Source organism: Larus michahellis, chromosome 17 (genome assembly GCF_964199755.1).
Source record: "Larus michahellis chromosome 17, bLarMic1.1, whole genome shotgun sequence".
NCBI lineage: Eukaryota > Metazoa > Chordata > Aves > Charadriiformes > Laridae > Larus > Larus michahellis.
In genome coordinates, this window is record NC_133912.1 from 750,777 (window position 1) to 770,328 (window position 19,552).

Sequence of the window (19,552 nt, forward strand, 5' to 3'; positions counted from 1 at the left end):
CCAGCATCCCTGCAGCCGGGCAGGGGAGGGACCGGCGGGAGAAATATCGACAAACAAACGGATGGCGGCGGCTGCGGGCACCCCGGATCGGGGCCGCGGGGGCACGGAGCCGCTGCGGAGCCCCCTGGCTCTGGGTTTCTTCCCGCACAGCCCGCCAGGGCCGCCCCTCACCCCGCTCTCTCCCTCCGCGCCCCGGCGGCAGGACTCGCCTCAGGGCGGCGCGCGGCCCGCACCCTCCCGCGCAGGCGCGCGCCGCCGCCGCTCCCGCGCTTGTCCCTCGCGCGCCGCCGTAGGAGGAAGCCGAGCGCGCGGGGGGGCCGCGGCGTGAGGGGCCCGTAGGCCGTGGCTGGTGGGAGAAGGTGAGTGCCGGAGGGGCCGGGCCGGCTGCGGGGCGGGGCGGGGCGCCCTGGGGTGCGGGAGAGCCGCTGCCGCCGTGCCACCGGCTGTCGCGTCGCCCTCCTGCCTGCCCGGGCTCCTTCGCCTCGGGGCGGGGAGGCCGGCGCAGAGCGGGCGGGCGAGGAGCGGAGCTCCGTCCCTGCGTGGCTGGCGGCGGTCGGGGCCGGGTGCTCCGTGGCCGCTCCGTGCGCGCTGAGAGCGGCGGGGGGAGGCGGCGGTGGCCTTCGTGGGAATGAGCAGCTGGTACTTGGCTCTGCTTTTCTTCCCGCTCTGCTCTGCTGTAGCTGAACACTGAACTGCTGTCCCCGAACACCCTGGAAGCACTCTGGGCTAAATGCGCGTCCGTAAGATGCCCGCGGTGCGTGTGTCGGCTTCTACAAGAGTGGGGGTGGCTCTCTGAATGTTGCCCACAGTTAATGCACAGCTGGTGGCTGCTGCCTCTTGTTAGGGCTGAGGCGTCCCTTCCTGGTGCATCTGGAAGAAGAACGGGGCCAGCACGATGAACTGCCTGGGCACCTCTAGGTTTGCACGTGCAAACTGTGCTGCAGTGCTCAGGAGCAGCAATTTGTTGCGCTTTGATCATAAATGACCGTGCCACGTTAAAGGGAGTGTGTTGTGTCGCTCCTGGTGTTCCTGTGCGTGGGAGGCGCTCACTTGCAGGCGCAGCACTGCAGCCAGCCCCGTTCTGTGGATGCCGAAGGAGCTGCGGACGCAGCACCCGGAAGGAGCCCTGGAGTTCTCCTCGCTCTCCCTGGCGGCAAACCCTGGGATAAGTAAACAAGGCCTAGCTACACAGCACCTGGGCCACGAGACGAAGGAGAAAAGGAGAGAGCGCTGAAGGCCGGCTGGGTTGCTAAAGATGAATAGCTTGTCTTGGTTTACAGCATGTATGGGCTGTGATATGTGTGGTATGTGCTGTGTAATCTCATGATAAGGAGGTAGCAGTGGGAAATTGCTAGCTCTGTAGCAGAGGGTATTTAAAGAGGCTGCTGCCTAAAATAAAGCGTTTTCGTTTGTGCACCAAACGGAGTCCGTGCCTAATTGCCACCAGTGGTGCCCCGTGTGAGACGGAGCGATTAACGAGGTTTGACGGGTGTCAAGCCCCGCAGAACTTAAGTGCTGCTGAAAGGAAGCAGGAGCCGGCTTCAGGCATCTCTTCAAGAGAGGTGAGCTGTGGGGAGCTAGGGGAAGTAACATATCTTGGGAAGAAAAGTCAGTACTAGGACTAATGGAGGGACTCTTGCGGAAACATCATGTATATACGAGCCTCCAGACCTTAAAAAAGATACTGAAATGGGTGTCCGTTAATTGCGATGGTGTCGATGCAATCACTATTTTTAGTATAAAAACGTGGGACGCCGGAGGGGTTAAACTTTGGGCCAGAGCCACTAAGGCGGACAAGGTTGCTGCTGAATTATTAACCCCTTGGCGGCAAATTCTAGAGATGTTACGGAAACAGGAGGATATCAGATAAGCTGCAAGCAATAATGATGCCGCTCCGTTTCAGGCAACCGCTGCAACTCCTAATTTTCAAGCGGACGATTGTCGCCCGGTCTTGCCGAGATCAGAACAAGGCGAAGGGAAAGGAGGCACTCAAGTTCACTCTACCCTATTCTGTAATAGCCCTGAGGATGATCCTGGGGACCCCTTTGATCCTGGTCCAATAAATCCAGAGACTGAACCTGATTTCTATCCACCTTTAACCCCAATTAAAGCTATTCCTGCATCTGCTCCAATTGCGGAGGACATTTTACAGCAACAGCGACGAAAGTCGTTATCGCGCTCCTCCGTTCTTAGCCCTTCTCCATTTGCGCCAGGTACCGCATCTGTTCCCCCTTATCAACCGCTTATACGTGCGCAGCCGGAATCGGGGTATTGCGGTGTATTGTCAGAATGTCAGCAGAGAAGGACGGAGCCGGAGCCGTTTCGCTCCTGCCACCGCCCGCCTGGCCCCCTCCCCTCCCCAGTCGTCTCCCTGAGATAGAAGTGTTGTTTTTGTAAGTCTGCTGTGTGAGTGTGTGTGGGCGCCAGCTTCTACCTGCTGATCATCATCTGTGCTACTGTTTGGTTTTTGTTGTGTGCAGTGTCGTTAGGTGACTCCCCTGGAGTAGGTGTTCTGCCCGGTGTGGTCCTGTTCTCGTACGCGACTGGGGCTGACACTCCGTCAAGTGAAGAAGTTTGTATATACACAATGTGTAGACGTAAGGTGAGTGCGCCCCAGGTAGATAGACCAGGAGGGGCCGTAGAACCGATGGAAGTCCTGAAATATTGGGGGAGTTTTCATCAGCCGACACGCTTACGCTTGTGGGAACGGCTCGCCCGTTCAGGGCGTATCGCTGGTTGTTTGTTGTTTGCCTATAAGCTCATGGTCGATCGGGAAAAGGAGTTGAGCCAAAATCTCTAGGATGCTCTGTAGGAAAATGAGGAACTTAAGGGTGAGCCCTAGTTGCAAAGGCAGACTGTTATGTCAGTTGTAAGTGATGAAGAAAAAAAAAAAAGAGAAAAACAGAATAAAAAGAAATAAAGAAAAAAGAAAAGGAAAAAAAGAAAAAAGATAAAAAAGAAAAAGAAAAGAGGAAAAAGGAAAGGAAAAATATAAAAAGAAAAAGAAAAAGAGAAAAGAGAAAAGAAAAACCAAACAGGAACAACTAGACAGGAAATGTGCCACGTTACCACAAACGTATGCCATGCGCGCTACAAGAAAACAGCAGAGAAAGAGAAATAGGACACCAGATTCAAAGCAGTACCATAGAGAGATGTTTTGGGGTTTTTCCTATATGTGTATATGGTATTGCATGCCTTGGTGAATTACTCTGTGTTATATCCTGCGAGACTAAATGGACCCCAGCACCCCCCTGCACACTACCTTGCGGCTCCAGGATAGCCCAATTGGTGTATTTTGATGCCTGTGCCCCGAAAGTTGTTCAAACACAAAGGGGGAGCGGAGGCTTTGTCTCAGCCGGGAGCCCACAGATACTAGGGACGCAATCCGTCAGTGCTGGCCGACCATTGATGCAGTGCACATTGACGATGCGAGGAAAAGGTCCTGTTTGCGTGAGCGGTATTCTGGACACCGGAGCAGATGTCAGAGTCATCTCTGAAGACAGATGGCCTGTGAACTGGCCGTTAGTACAAGTGGGGGAGGCATTAATGGGCATTGGCGGGAATGCTTTGCCTTTACAGAGCAAACACCTAATTCAGACCCAGGGGCCCGAGAATCGTGCTGCCTCAGTCCGTCCTTTTGTGTTAACTACGCCAATTACTTTATGGGGCGGCGACTGTATGAGCCACTGGGGAATACAGATTGGGTCAAATTTGTCTTAGGGGCCACTGTGGTGCAAGCCACCTTAAAGTTAACCTGGAAATCTAATAACCCTGTTTGGGTGGAACAGTGGCCCTTGTCACGCGAAAAGTTGCGCCGCCTTCATCAGCCAGTTGAAGAACAGCTCCGAGAAGACCATATAGTCCCAACGACCAGTCCGTGGAATTCGCCTGTGTTTGTAATCCAGAAAAAAAGGGGCAAATGGCGACTTTTACATGATCTAAGAAAAATTAATGCTGCAATGGAAGATATGGGTACTCTACAACCCGGTATGCCTTCACCCACTATGGTCCCCCGAAATTGGTGCCTCGCTATCATTGATTTGGAAGATTGTTTTTTCACAGTCCCGTTGCATCCTGAGGATGCCCCCAAATTTGCATTTTCTGTGCCATCTATCAAGGTAAGTGAACCTTGTGAACGCTGTCATTGGACAGTTCTCCCACAGGGGATGAAAAATATCCCCACAACGTGCCAGTGGTTTGCAGCAAAGGCCCTATCTCCCGTTCGGCAAAGGTTTGCTGATGCTATAAGATACCGTTATATGGACGATATCCTTGTGTCAGCAGAGTCACGAGAGACTGTGCAAGCAGCTCTGCAGTTTACATAGCGTCAAGTAAAACTTGCCGGGTTACAAATTGCGCCTGAAAAAGTACACCAGAAGGAGCCGTGGCAGTACTTGGGATGGAGGAGCACAGAACAAAAAATTATCCCGCAACAAGTGAAAATTCAAGCAGATATTAAAACCCTTAATGATGTACAGAAGCTCTTAGGGGCCATTAATTGGGTTCGTCCACTATTGGGGGTACCAAGTCACGAGTTAAGTCCATTATTTTCTTTGTTAACAGGGACCTCAGATCTTTTGTCACCTAGGAGTCTAACCGCAGAAGCGCAGTCGGCCTTGGCAAAGGTTTCTAAAGCATTAGCCTCACATCAAGCGGATCGCGTGTGTCCGAGCCTACCTTTCCAAATGGTGATATTAAATCCCGCTGTGCAACCGTATGCCTTAACGTATCAGTGGGATGAGACTCGTTCTGACCCTTTGATCATTATTGAATGGGTCTTCCTTTCTCAGCAGCTGTATAAGACAGTGGTAACTCGCCCAGAATGCTTTGCTATGTTGATCACAAAAGGAAGACAACGGCTTATGCTATTAGCTGGGCAGGAGTCTTCCCGTATTATCTTACCAATAGCCACGCAAGTGCTGCAATGGCTTCTACAAACCTCAGTGATGTTTCAAACAGCGACTATTGACCACCCGGGACAAACAGATATTCATAGCCCTAGCCATAGACTCTTACAAAAAGATTTTATTTTGTATGTAGCCCCGAAAGTGAGTCATGTGCCTTTACAAGCTTTGACTGTCTTTACTGATGGTTCTGGACGAACCGGCCGCTCAGTCGTAGGAAGGCAAGACCCGCAGAGTAAATTGTGGGATTCTGATGTACGCCGAACTAGCGGGTCCCCACAAATCGTAGAGCTCGCTGCTGCTGTACGAGTGTTCCAGAAATGGGACGCTCCTGTCACTATAATAACTGATTCTGCCTCTGTTGTGGGACTTGTACCCCGCATAGAAAATGCTTGTTTAAGGGAAGTCTCCAACCCCTTACTTCTTACTCTACTGTCAACGCTTTTGCATTTGCTGAACAACAGACAGCATCCTTATTTGATCATGCACATCAGAGCTCACACCGCCCTTCCAGGGCCCCTAGTGGAAGGCAATGGACGAGCTGATGCATTAACTCTCACAGCTCAAGTAGTGCCCCAGGTAATAGAGCAAGCCCGAATCTCTCATGCATTTTTCCATCAGAATGCAAAAGCGTTGCAAAAAACCTTTTCCTGGATGCCCTGGCAGGCAAGAAATGTCGTTGCTGCCTGTCCAGATTGCCAGCAGTTATACACAAGTTCATCACCCTTTGGCGTTAACCTGCGAGGCCTTACTGCTCTTGAGCTGTGGCAAACTGATGTAACTCACTTTTCCGAATTTGGACGCCTTAAATACATCCATGTTTCTATAGATACCTTCTCCGGAGCCATACATGCCACTTGTCCTACTGGTGAAAAAGCTCGCGTTGTTATCAAACGTTTTACTCTAGCTTTTGCTCTAGGTGTCACCCATACGGTTAAGACGGCTAATGGCCCAGCTTACATCTCCCTCCGCCTTCAAAAATTCTTTCAAGATTGGGGGGTCAAGCACCTTACGGGCATTCCGCACTCCCCTACCGGCCGAGGCATTGTAGAACGATCGCATAGTTCGTTAAAAGGCATGTTGTTGCGCCAAAAAGGGGGAGTTGAGTCTCTCTCACCACAGGAAGGCTTGGCTAAGGCATTGTATGTACTCAATTTTTTCAATTTATCTGACAGTGCCGAGTCAACCATTAGCCGACATTATTCATCTTTGCGAGTGGACAAACACAATAGCGAGGGTAAAGCTCAAGTGCTAGTACATAATTTAGAATGAGGAATTATGGAGGGTCCATAGCAGTTGATAACGTGGGGGAGAGGCTATGCTTGTGTCTCCACAGGAACGGGACCTCGGTGGGTTCCAGCCCGGTGTGTGCGCCCTTACAGGCAACAGCAAAGCCAAAAGGATTGAATGCGTCTGCTATCCTGGTTCGGTCTACGGAGTCCCAACGAGCAGGCATGGACGCAGTTGTGGAAGGTCAAAGCACAGTGAGAAGACTGTACCAGGAAGAACAGGGAGTCCGCATGTGCTCTTGAGAACAAGGACTCTCTTGCTGCCAAGGATAAGTTTAGCAATGCTACTGGTACAGCTATTTCTGAGTTATTGCTGATGGAGATAGTAGTCGACATGCGACGCTGCAAAACAGAGCTGCTATTGACTTTTTGCTTTCAGCTCACAGACATGGTTGTCAAGATTTTAAAGGACTGTGTTGTATGAATCTAAGTGACCACTCCAAATCCATCCATGCCCAGTTGCAAGAACGGCACTGACCCAACCAGCAACTTGTGGAGACCACTGGGTGCAATCTTTTTTGGATGGACTTGGGGGTGGGGTTGGTTGAAGCAAATTATACTCGTTTGCCTGTGTGGAAGGAATTTGTCTGTTATGTTTAGTACGCTGTTTGCCGTGTTTAATAAGCATTATACGATCAGTTGTAGATGCCGCTTTGCATCGTACCCTGGTACGAGTTGTAGAATATGTTGCTGTAAAAACTGCGTGTGTATCCATGAGAACCTGACCTTCACAGAAGAAGATAACAAGAAGGGATTACAACAATGTGGTCACGTATCAGACAGCCGCCGTTAGCAAAGCCGGATCACGAGTCTGGTGGGACTCGCTGCATGCGCTGGCCACACGTGCAGCGACTCTAGCCTGTACTTCTCCACTCAATCCGGTGCAGGATATAAGGGGTCTGTCTCGGGCCGGAGAGAGGGAGAGAGAGATGAGTGCACTTTGAAGATACAGGGGACGCCCTGGAGCGCTGTCTCTGTCCCCGCCCCCCCCCCCATAAGTTCTATGTTCATTAACCCCAACAGCTCAGAAGGCATTACAGCACGTTGCAGGTAAGATATAGTCTACTACTGCTGCAAGACACGTTGAACACCTTCCTACAAGAATTTCAACCTTACGCCCTGATAGGACAGTGGGATGATGCACTCGCAAAGAGCCCGACTGCATTAGAGTGGGTAGTTTTGCCACGTACCTTTTCCAAAACAGTAACTATGATGACTGAAATGTTACCACGATTGTTTTCCCAGGGTCGTTTGTGCTGTCAGCAGCTTTCTGGAATGGATCCAAGCCACATACATGTCCCTGTCAAAAAGGACGACCTTGACCCTTGGTTATCACAAAGTCTTAACCTACAGATTGCCTCAGTAGATTATATTGGGCAAATAAATTATTCTCTCCCCTGCCTTTAGAGCCACAGGAGGTTGGTATTCTAGGCTAAATTCAGATGGATGCTCGTAAGTGTTTTAACTTTGCCAAATGCTCTCGAAACGCAACATATCTCCAAAAGGTCACCCCTCTTGATTACCGGGTACACTTTTGGCAGCCACCTGTGGTTGCCATTTCTTCTTTCTCTGCTCTCGGTGTGGCTTCTGCAAAAGCGCTAACGCTCTTAAAAAAAGCTAGGTTGTTGGCTTGTGGAACAAAGTAAGGCTACTTCAGTAGCTCTTCCTGGCCTTTTATTAGATGTAGATTCAGTACGCCATGCAACTCTGTAAAATAGAGCAGCCGTCAATTTTCTGTTATTAGCGCATGGCCATGGATGTGAAGATTTTGATGGCACGTGCTGTATGAATTTATCAGACCACTCTGAATCAATCCATAAAAGTATACAACAGTTAGAGCAAAATGTGCAGAAATTACGAATGGGGGGAAGTTGGGGATGGCTGGATAACCTTTTTAACAGTTGGGGCTTAACTGGATGGTTGCAATCAGCTCTAAAATTCTTGCTTTTTTGTATAAGCATATTCTTGTGCATTATGCTTTGTATTCCCTGTGTGCTACGGTGTGCGCAGCGTCTTACAGATAAAACCTTGGCCACTGTTTTTGTAGTAAATGAAGAAGGGGGAATTGTGGATGCCGAAGGACGTGCGGACGCAGCACCTGGAACGAGCCCTGGAGTTCTCATGGCTCTCCCTGGCGGCAAAGCGTGGGATAAGTAAACAATCCCTAGCTACACAGCACCTGGGCCATAGAATCATAGAGTCATTTAGGTTGGAAAAGACCCTTGGGATCATTGAGTCCGAGCATCGGCTCCACTCTACGAAGTTCTCCCTTACTCCCTTAACACCACATCTAAACGAGTCTTAAACACATTCAGGGATGGTGACTCAGCCCTTCATGCGGTTCTCATCCTCCTTGTTTGGTTTAGTTGTGTTTTAATGTTGCAGACTTAGAGGGGCGATTTGGTGTGCTGTCTCCATTTGGAAGGGAAAGTGATTTTCAGATTTTCAGATGCGATGCATTTAACAGGACACAAATGTCCTCAGCTGTAGGGACCCAGGTGCCTCTTGCCAGTGCAGATGCCCTGAGACCCTCTGCCCAGCCTCCCTGTGCAGCTGCTGGGGGCTCTGGTGTCCCTCAGCTCTCATGTGCTGGCTGCCAGTCCCAGGCAAAGGCATCAGGTAACTGGGGTGTCGAGCAACTGAGGTCTACCTGAGAAGCTGAGGAATTGTTTTCCACATTTAAAAAAATACGAGCACGTTTTCAGCAGCAGAGATGAATGAATACATTTCATAAAATGAAGATGCCCAGGAGCTGTAACGTTCAACTACAGACTTCAGTGGGAAAATGTTAGATTTTAACATTGAGATGTTAAAATCATGGCCAGGTGGCCACGGAGAGAAATGGCGGGGTTGGGGCGGTGAGGAGGAACTGTCTATACGGTGTTTGCCATCAAAGACACTGCTTTTCCTACATGTCCAGAGCTCCTTGGGAGGCACCCTGGATGAATATCAGCTGAAGATTGTTGGCAACACTTATTCTGTCAGCTGGGAAAAAAACTGACAAAAGAAACCAAAAATCTCAAAAAGTCCTTTCCCTTTGATATTCATTGAAATCTCCCTCTTTAAAGTCCTGAAACCTCTCCAACCGGCTGTACAAGACTTGAAGACTTGAAGAATCTTATGGGGAAAGGCATGGCTCATCAGAGCTTTTTGCATTTTAACGACCCTGTGATGTATTTGGTGCTGACTCCCATGGACCTCAGTTACCGTGAGGAGAGTGATCAAACCACTTGAGAAGTTAAAGTCAGAAGTTAAAGTCAGATGGCTCTGATGCTGAGTCAACCTCTGATGTCTTCTATCAAGGAAAAGTCCATTTTAATGCCACCAGAAGCACCCACACAAACCATACACCGGCTCCTTGCCTAAAAGTTATACAGGCAGTGGGGAAATCACAGGCCATGTTCCTGCTCCTGCCCTACCAGGTACGCGGGCAGCAGTGACTTCACCAGCACCTACACAACCCATGGGCCTCTTGCTGGCCTGTCAGCTGAACGGTCACAGGTGACCTTGCAAACACCTACACAAGATGGGTGCCCAGTCCTGGCCTCCCAGATTCTCAGGCACCTGGGACCTCAAAACACCCAACACAAGACATGTTTCTCCTGGGCTCCTCAGGCACCAGTGACATCGCAAAGACATCCACAAGCCAGGCGACAGCTCCTGGCCTGGCATCTGCGCAGGGACCAGTGACCTCACAAGCACCTACATGAGCTGTGCACCTGGTCCTGCCTTATCAGCTACTCAGCCAAGAGTGACATCACAAGTACAAACCTGAGCCACGTGTCTCCTATCAGCTACAGCAGCACCAGTGACCTCACCAGCCCCTACAGGAGCCCTGGCCTTGCTCCTGGTCTATCCGCTACTCAGGCACCAGAGACCTGACCACCCCGTCTCCCCGTGCTTGCTGTCTGCTCACCTCTGAGATACGACTCCTCACAAGCTCCTACACACACCAGAAGCCTCCTCTTGGCCTGTTGGCTACTCAGGCAGCAGCTCCTCACAAGCACATACCAACCTATTCGCTGCGTGCTCGTCTTTTGGGGGGACCCAAGCCAGTACTGACCCCCCTCTCCGTCACTTGCTCGCCCCTCCTAGAAGGGGGCCGTAGCCCCTGGGCACGTTCCAGCGTGTCCGTGCCCCACCACCTTTCGGGCACCCCTCCGCCCTCTTGAATTCCCCCCAGCCCACCCTGTCAGGGCTTGTTCTGCAGCCTGGTAAAGTGGGGGACCCCCACCCGGCCTTTTCCTTCTGCTTCCGTTCACATTTAAACTGTAATTCTTCACTACACTAAATCTTATTGAAGGGGGATTTACTCAATTCAAATGTATAGCTCCAATTCAAATTTATAGTTATTTAAACTTTGGAAACAAAAATTATTAATTTAATTTCTATATGTTTATTAATGTTTACCATTGTAGAAATCTATACACATACACATAAGTATATATATAAAAATAGTGTGTGTAGTATTAAAAAAAATAAATTCATTAGTAGAATTATACACTTCCTTTCCTAGATATATACAATATATGATTATATTGTCTAGAAATATTCTATTTTTATATCCAAACGAGGCAGGCAGCCCATCCCAGGGGCTGCCTGAGAACACGCGGGTGTGACGGTGTCAAGAACTGGCCGTTAGCCAATCACGGAGCTGTGTGATCTTTAACCAAACGGCAGCTCCCTGCCAGGGAATGGCGGCATCTCGGCAGAAAATGGTGGACAAACCAAAATGGCGACCCCGTGCATGGAGGGGAAGGGCCTCCCGGCTCCCATGCACTTCCGGGTCTATCCAGCCAGGGTGGCCGGTGCTGGCAGCCAATCAGAAGAGAGCAGAGGCCCGGTAGAGGAGAGGGGGCGGGACTTCCGCCGGAAGCTGGTGGGCGGGGCAGCTGTCAGGCCGAGTGGCCATAAAGAAGAAGGTGCAGGGCCCCAAACCTGAGGGCAAAGGCTCAGGGAGGCAGCGATGGGAGCCAAAGGTGGTCAGTCACGCTGAGGGATGGAGGCGTGTGAGAGGTGGAGTGTTTATTCCAGCAAGGTCATCTGAGCGGGGACCTTGTTAATGGGGAAACGGGGAGAAAAAAGGGAGAAAAACCAGAAGCAGAATGCACTGAGCCACAAACTTGAGCAAAGAACCATGGAGTCCATGACAAGAAAGAACTTTTGCCAGTCCCAGGAATTGGTGGGCCATCAAGAAAGTCCAGGTGGCACCTCCAGGAAGATCAAGTGTCCGTTTGAAATGAGAACGTTGTGACTCAGAGGGAGCCTGGTCTGGGAGGGATGCGGGAATGACTAGAGCTGTGCAAACCCCTGAGGGACATGCAGCGGAAGGGGGAGCAGGGAGGAACCAAGAGGGAGGAGGCAGAAGACGGTATAAAAGAGGCCAGTTGCATGTCCGACTGGATTGACCGGGGGAAGGGGACGGAGTTTTAGGAAGAGAGAAGGGCCAGGGGCTGCTGGTATATTCAGAACCAACCCTGATCTAGTGGGAGATGTCCCTGCCCATGGCAGGGGGGTTGGAACTAGATGATCTTTAAGGTCCCTTCCAACCCTAAAAATTCTATGATTCTGTGATTTCGGGTGTGTTCCTCTAAAGAAGTTGTCCTGGTCAATGGCCCAGCTGAAGTGCCTCTGTACCAACGCACGCAGCCTGGGGAACAAAGAGGAGGAGCTGAGCACCCTTGTGCAGCTGGAATCCTCATGGCTGGGGTTTGCTCCAGGCCACCCGACCAAGAGGAGCCTTTTGACGAAGCGTTCTTACTTCTCCTACAGGAAGCACCACAGACACTCCGATCCTCCTGGGGAATTCCGGTCACCCTGACAGCTGCTGGAAGAGCATCCCAGCAAGCTGTAAGCAGTGCGGGAGACACATGGAGTGTGTTGACGAAGGGCTTGAGAGCAGCCCTGCAGAGAAGGGCTTGAGGATACTGGTGTTTGAGTAACTGAACATGAGCTGGCAATCATAGAGTCATAGAATCATTTAGGTTGGAAAAGACCCTTGGGATCATCAAGTCCGAGCATCAACTCCACTCTACGAAGTTCTCCCTTACACCATATCCCTTAACACCACATCTAAACGAGTCTTAAACACATCCAGGGATGGTGACTCCACCACCTCCCTGGGCCGCCTATTCCAGTGTCTGACCACTCTTTCTGGGAAGAATTTTTTCCTAATGTCCAGCCTAACCCTCCCCTGCTGCAGCTTGAACCCATTCCCTCTTGTTCTATCACTAATGACCTGTGAGAAGAGACCAGCACCAACCTCTCTACAATGGCCTTTCAAGTAGTTGTAGAGAGTGATGAGGTCTCCCCTCAGCCTCCTCTTCCTCAAACTAAACAGTCCCAGCTCCTTCACTCGCTCCTCATCAGATTTATTCTCCAGGCCCTTCCCCAGCTTCGTTGCCCTCCTCTGCACTCGCTCCAGCACCTCGAGATCTCTCTCGTATTGAGGTGCCCAGAACTGGACACAATACTCAAGGGGTGGCCTCCCCAGTGCTGAGTACAGGGGCACAATCACCTCCCTCCTTCTGCTGGTCACACTATTTCTAATACAAGCCAGGATGCCATTGGCCCTCTTGCCCACCTGGGCACACTGCTGGCTCCTGTTCAGCCGCTTGTCAATTACAACCCCCAGGTCCTTTTCTGACAGGCAGCTCTCCAGCCACACTGCCCCAAGCCTGTAGCGATGCATAGGGTTGTTGTGGACTAAGTGCAGGACCAGAAAGCCAAGCGCATCCTGGGCTGCATGAAAAGAAGCGTGGCCAGCAGGTGGAGGGAGGGGATTGTCCTCCTCTACGCTGCTGTGGTGAGACCCCAGCTGGAGAACAGTGTCCAGCTCCGGGGTGCCAAGCACAAGACCAATATAGACCTGTTAGCGTGCGTGTAGAGTAGGGCCACAAAAATGCTCTGAAAGCTGGAACACCTCTCATGGAGAAAAGCTGAGAGAGTTGGGGTTGTTTAGCACAGAGAAGAGAAGGCTCCAGGGAGACCTTATTGCAGGAATCCAATATAAAAAGGAGGCTTGTAGGACAGTCGAGGAGAGACTTTGTACCAAGGCCTGCAGTGACAGGACGAGGGCCAAGGGTTTTAAAGGGAGAGAGGGCGGGTTTAGATTGGAGATAAGGGAGAAATATATTGCGATAATGGTGGTGAGAGAAGGGAACAGGTTGCCCAGAAAAGCTGACGATGGCCCATCATTGGAAGTGTTTAAAGTCGGGTTGGACACTGCTTTGAGAAACCTGATCTAGTGAAAGATGTCCCTGTGTGTGGAGAGGGGATTGGACTAGATGACCTTTAAAGGTTCTTTGCAACCCGAACCATGCTGTGATTCTGTGATTCGATGTCTCTATGACCCACATACAAGGAAGCACATGGCAGTGGTGGTTACCCAGGGGGTGTTACTCAAAACCTGAAGTGATCTCAAGAGACTGAGTTTCCCACAACAGGACACTCCTAGCAGTAGCTGCTGGCACTTGTGCTCCCTCAAATTCATCTCATCACCCACATGACATGTGCATTCAAGAGTCTGTAAAGCAAGAACAAACTTCTGATGCAGTCATTTTGTGTCCCTCCATGGAGGGACAGAGCAGGTCGCTGAGCTGAGGTGAGTGGCTGTTGCTGCAGCCGTGAGGGGCTGGTTGGTGACGATTACCCTGGGGCAGGTTCCCCGGGGTGTCCGTGGACCATGGCACAGAGCAGGTCCTGCTCTGCTGGTCCTTCCTGTCTCTCCAGAAGGCCTGGCTGTGTGAGAACACTGCTGTGTGCACCCAGCCTTCACACTCACACAGCTGAGCTCTGCACTGGTGTTTTCCTCTCCCGAGCGCTTCCCAGCTCAGCCCAGGTAAAGCAAAAGCTGCGTGTGTAAGCAAAGCAAAATAAAGCATTCATTCGCTGCTTGATTTTCTGCTGCTGCCTTTATTTTGTTTCAAGTATAGAGGGAGTCTGGCTTCTCATGTACATCAGGTCATTGGGAAGAAAGAACACTGAAATGCTCAAAAAGTGAGGTAAAAGAAAGAGAGAAAAAAAATAAAGAAACAATACACAGAGGAAGAGAGGAAAGCAAAGAAGGCAGGAAATTAAGAAAGAAGAAAAAATAAAGAATGAAAAGATTGAAAAGAAATAAAGAGAGAAAGAAAGAAAGAAAGAAAGAAAGAAAGAAAGAAAGAAAGAAAGAAAGAAAGAAAGAAAGAAAGAAAGAAAGAAAGAAAGAAAGAAAGAAAGAAAGAAAGAAAGAAAGAAAGAAAGAAAGAAAGAAGGAAAGAAGGAAAGGAAGAAGTAAAGAAGAAAAGAAAAAAGGAAGAAAGAAAGAAACCAACAAAAGAAGCACATAAATAGGTTATGAACAAAAGGTCATCCTGCTGTTATCTGAGAATATGCTGGGAGTCATGGGAGAAAGACAGTTACCTCATTGATGCTGAAATACAGTATATTGCAGTAGTTGCCTCAGGGCATCCCTGAGCTCCTGGTTCCTCATGCTGTAGATGAGGGCGTTCACTGCCGGAGGCACCACGGAGTACAGAAATGACACCACTAGGTCTAGATCGGGGGAGGAGATGGAGGAGGGCTTCAGGTAGGAAAACAAACCAGTGCTGATAAACAGGGACATAACGATCAGATGAGGGAGGCACGTGGAAAAGGCTTTATGTCGTCCCTGCTCTGAGGGGATCCTCAGCACAGCCCTGAAGATCTGCACATAGGACACCACAATGAAAAGAAAACAGGCAAAAGAAAAAAAGTTACTAAAAGCAAGAAGCCCAACTTCCCTGAGGTAGTCTGAGTCTGAGCAGGAGAGCTTGACAATCTGGGGGATTTCACAGAAGAACTGGTCTAGGGCATCGCCTTGGCAGAGAGGTATTGAAAATGTATTGGCCGTGTGCAGGAGAGCATTGAGAAAGCCACTGCCCCAGGCAGCTGCTGCCATGTGGACACAAGCTCTGCTGCCCAGGAGGGACCCATAGTGCAGGGGTTTGCAGATGGCAACGGAGCGGTCGTAGGCCATGACTGTCAGAAGATAAAACTCTGCTGAGATGAAGGTGACAAACAGGAAGACCTGTGCAACACATCCCAAGTAGGAGATGGCCCTTGTGTTCCAGAGGGAATTGGCCATGGCTTTGGGGAGAGTGGTGGAGATGCAGCCCAGGTCGAGGAGGGCGAGGTTGAGGAGGAAGAAGTACATGGGGGTGTGGAGGCGGTGGTCACAGGCTACGGCAGTGATGATGAGGCCATTGCCCAGGAGGGCAGCCAGGTAGATGGCCAGGAAGAGCCAGAAGTGCAAGAGCTGCCGCTCCCGCGTGTCTGCGAATGCCAGCAGGAGGAAGTGGGTGATGGAGCTGCCGTTGGACATCGGATCCCTTTGTTCCCGAGGTACTGCCAAAGGAGGAAAGCACACTCACAAGTCAGGACAGCTCTGAGCAAATCTCTTCCCATTGCCTGCCCTTCCAAACCCAAGCCCCGAAAACACTCTTTGCCTGTGTCCTTCCTTCCGGGAGCTTTCTGCATTGCCCTTGTTGGAGCTCTCATTGTTGCTGGCCAAGTGTGCCGTGAGGAGCAGAGCTCTGCTTGTGGGCTCTCAAGGAGTCATCCCTGCTCCACAGCAGCGGGGATTTGGGAAAGGGGTTACAGCGTCTGACATTCACTAGTTACCTCATCTGTAATCCACTTGTAACGCAGAGGAGCTGCTCAGCATATTCCTGCAGGAAAACCTCAAGGAAGCTCCCGGTTGTCCTAAAGCTGCAGTGACATGAGCAGAGCCAGCTCACTCCTCAGCCTTGTCGGGGGGGAACGACCACGCAGCTTTTGACTCACTCCCCCCTGGCCCCCTGCAGAGGAACAGGGAGAAGAGGGAGAAAAAGGAATAAAAATCTCATGGGTTGACGTACAGACAGTTTGATAGACCAGTAACGGGAAAGAAAATGACAATCATTGTAAAAGAATATAGGAAACCAGGAGTGATGCAGTACAATTGCTTACCACCCGATGCCCATCCCGAGCAGCGAACACGGATTCCTGCCGCCCGGCCAACCCCCATTTCTATACTGAGCATGACGTCTGTGGTATGGAATATTCCTAGGCCCAGCTTGTCCTGCCTGTGCTCCCTCTCACTTTCTACGGGAAACTGAACAAGTCCTTGACTTAACATACACACTACTTAGCAACAACTCAACCAAAATGTCTCATCATCGTTAGTCTCATACTAAATCCAAACCACAGCAGCTTCTAGGAAGAAAATGAACTCTCTCCCAGCTGAAACCAGGACAACTCCCAGGTAGCGCTTGTCTTGAGGTGCTTCTGGAAAAGTCCCTGTGAAATGTCCACTGCCTCTGATGGTGCAGCAGACAATCTCTGATCTTGAGCATGTCCTCCTGTTCTACCCAGGAGAGAGATCCCATAGGTTTTGGGCTATGAGAGCTTTAGGAGATCCCTGCAGGAACTGCAGTGGCATTGCCCTGCACCCAGAGACTTACCGTGTCAAGGGCTGTGAAGGTTTCTCTCTCTGTGAGCTCTCAGTGTCCTCCCACTCCCAGCTGCCTTTAACCTCTCTCTGCCTGCTCGTCTCCTCTCACGCTTTGCAGAGGAGACTGCAAAAGAGACTTGCCATGGCTTTCCTCCATCCCGGAAGCCTGGACCAGTTTAGTGGCAGAGGACCAGCTCAAGGCATTTTATTGACCTCTCTGGTGGTTTTGGTGCTGAGCCCATGAAGCTCAGACACAGGGGAAGCTGATGAAACCTCTCCAGAAGTCAACATCAGATGCAAACTGCAAAGTTTCTTGGAGCGTTAATGGGTCCCACTGAGGGCCATTACTGCCAAAGGCTCCTGGGGGCTCGTTTGAGGGAAAACTGGAGGCAGTGAGGGCAGGTAGGCAAAGGCAATGGAGAGGTGTCTCTGATGCTGGCTAATCCTGAATGTGTGAGAGGAAGGCAAAGGGCCAAGCCCTGGCCTCCAGCCCCTGGGAAGGGAGATCCTGCCCCACAACCACAGCTCAGGGCTCTTCCTGGGGCATTGTGATGGGAGGACATGAAACGCCAAGGGCAGAAACACAGAATGACAGCTCCCGGCTGGGGAAGAGGAGGTGCTAAGGCCCTAGTGCTGTAAGGATAAGGTGTCTTCTGGTAGCCTTGGTGGCACAGACAACAGCCACAGCCAAGAGGAGAAAGACATAAGCACTGTTGGGGGCTTTCAGCCTTGCCATCTCCCTTGATCGTCTCGACCACTGACTGTGCTATGGTGTCCCACATCTGCTCCTCTTCCCCTGCAGGCTGCAGACATCCCCCCTGCTTCCCTGTCTTGCTCTCCTCTTGGCATCTCACTGCTTTTACTGACCTCTCTCCTTCTCCCTTGGCTGTTCCTGAAACACAACGCCTTGGGCTGATCCCGACTCCCTCTGTGTGATCTGTTGCAGCACAGCACTGCCCTTGCAGTGGCATTTCTTTCTCCTGGAGTCTCAACCTCCCAAGCTGACCTTTGTTGCATTATTTCTTTCTCCTGCTGTTTCCTTCCAAAGAAAAGCTCCATCGTCTCTGAAATAACCCTGCAACCAGTTTCAGGCCATTCCAATACTGCCCAGAGCCTCCCTGCCACTGGGCCAGAGAAGCCCAGGTCCCTCAGCCTCTCCACAAAGCACACGTGCACTGGGCCCTCAAGCCCAATGTGGCAGACCTCCTCTGGACACTCTCCTGGTCCTCTCCACTTCTCCAAAATGGGGAGCCGCACACTGGGACACAGCTCTGTGTGTTGGGCCACAGCAGTGCTGAGTGAAAGGGGAAGGTGACTCAAATTGCCTGGGGGGCACACCTCCTCCTCCTGCAGCCCCGTAGACAGCTGGCCTTGTCCACAGTGAGCGTGCACCACTGGCTCATGAGGCGTCCCTCAGGGTGCCCAGCCCCGTCTCCACAGGGTCCCTGCTCAGCACATCAGGTCCCAGCCTGTCCTGCTGCCTTGGGGTTATTCTTCGCCGGGATGCAGGACTGGACACTTCTCCTTGAAAAACTTCAAGACATTTCTGTTGGCCAGCGTCTCCCAGCGTCTCTCCAGCTGCCCCTGGCCTGAAGCTCCATTTGGTCATCCATTGGATTGAGTGCACCCTGAGTAAGTTTGCAGATGACACCAAGTCGATTGGGAGTGTCAACCTGCTTGAGGATAGGAATGCATTGCAGAGGGATCTGGAGAGTCTGGATCGATGGACCAAGGCCAGTGGTCTGAGGTTCAACAAGGCCAAGTGCCGGGTCCTGCACTTGGGTCACACCAACCCCATGCAGCGTTACAAGCCTGGGGAGGAGTGGCTGGAGAGCTGCCCTGCAGGAAAGGACCTGGGGGTGTTGGTCGACTGCCGGCTGAATATGAGCCAGCAGTGTGCCCAGGTGGCCAAGAAGGCCAACAGCATCCTGGCCTGTATCAGGAACAGTGTGGTGAGCAGGAGTAGGGCAGTGATCGTCCCCCTGTACTCGGCACTGGTGAGGCCCCACCTTGAGTACTGCGTCCTGTTTTGGGCCCCTCACCACAAAAAAGGTAATGAGGCGAGGTATTGAGGTGCTGGAGTGGGTCCAGGGAAGGGCAACGGAGCTGGTGAGGGATCTGGAGAATAAACTTTATGTGGAGTGGCTGAGAGAGCTGGGATTGTTAAGCCTGGAGAAAAGTAGGCTGAGGGGAGACCTTCTCACTCTCTAAAACTCCCGGAAAGGAGGTTGTAAGGATGTGGGGTCGGTCTCTTCTCCCAAGTAAGAGGCAATAGGACAAAAGAAAATGGCCTCAAGTTGTGCCGGGGAGGTTTAGGCAGGATATTAGGAAAAATTTTTACACTGAAGGGGTTACCTAGCATTGGAACAGACTGCCGAGGAAGTGGTTGAGGCACCATCCGTGGAGGTATTTAAAAGACCGGCAGACATAGTGCTTAGAGCTATGGTGTAGTGATGGCTTTTGTCAGAGGTACGTTGATGGTTGGACTAGGTGATCTGAAAGGTCCCTTCCAACCAAGACAATTCTATTGATTCTATACAACTTTCATTCCCTTTTCCAGTCTTTTTCCACTCCCAAGTTCTTCTCTTGGATCATCCTCATCTCCTCCATGGTCCAGTGACCATTCAGTGCACAGGGACCTTGAGACACCTGGGGACGTGGCCAACAGAAACCTCCTCAAGGTTTTCAAGGAGAAGGGGCAAAGTGGGAGAGGACCAGGTGAGGAGTGAGTCTGAGGAGAGGGGCCTGGGCATTTTGAGGGATGCCATATGAGCCTCTGGTAAAGGCTCAGCACCATTAAGGCCAGCTGCGTATGATGCGGTGTTAGAAGGACCGTGGCCACCCAGACATGGGGATTTATCATCCCCCTCGACTCGGCACTGGTGTGGCCACATCTGCTCTCCTAG

At 51.2% G+C, this 19,552-nt stretch overlaps 1 protein-coding gene and 1 long non-coding RNA gene across 4 annotated transcripts; one reads left to right on the top strand and one right to left on the bottom strand.

Annotated features, from left to right (window-relative positions):
* The first annotated feature begins 286 nt into the window (after positions 1 to 286).
* On the top strand, positions 287 to 6,951 carry LOC141732453 (uncharacterized). Of its 3 annotated transcripts, XR_012584114.1 has the most exons (5): positions 287 to 359; positions 1,427 to 1,562; positions 2,481 to 2,606; positions 3,604 to 4,118; positions 4,564 to 6,951. It is a non-coding gene; the product is annotated as an uncharacterized LOC141732453 (long non-coding RNA). The 3 variants fall into 3 exon arrangements; XR_012584113.1 differs by lacking the exon at positions 3,604 to 4,118 and having other exon boundaries at positions 292 to 359; positions 2,481 to 2,602; XR_012584112.1 differs by lacking the exons at positions 287 to 359; positions 3,604 to 4,118 and adding an exon at positions 389 to 754 and having other exon boundaries at positions 2,481 to 2,602; positions 4,564 to 6,855.
* Positions 6,952 to 14,503: 7,552 nt separating this feature from the next.
* On the bottom strand, positions 14,504 to 15,536 carry LOC141732452 (olfactory receptor 14J1-like). The gene has a single exon (XM_074561482.1). The coding sequence runs from the start codon at positions 15,534 to 15,536 to the stop codon at positions 14,598 to 14,600; it is 939 nt and encodes a 312-aa protein (XP_074417583.1). The 3' UTR covers positions 14,504 to 14,597.
* Positions 15,537 to 19,552: the final 4,016 nt, after the last annotated feature.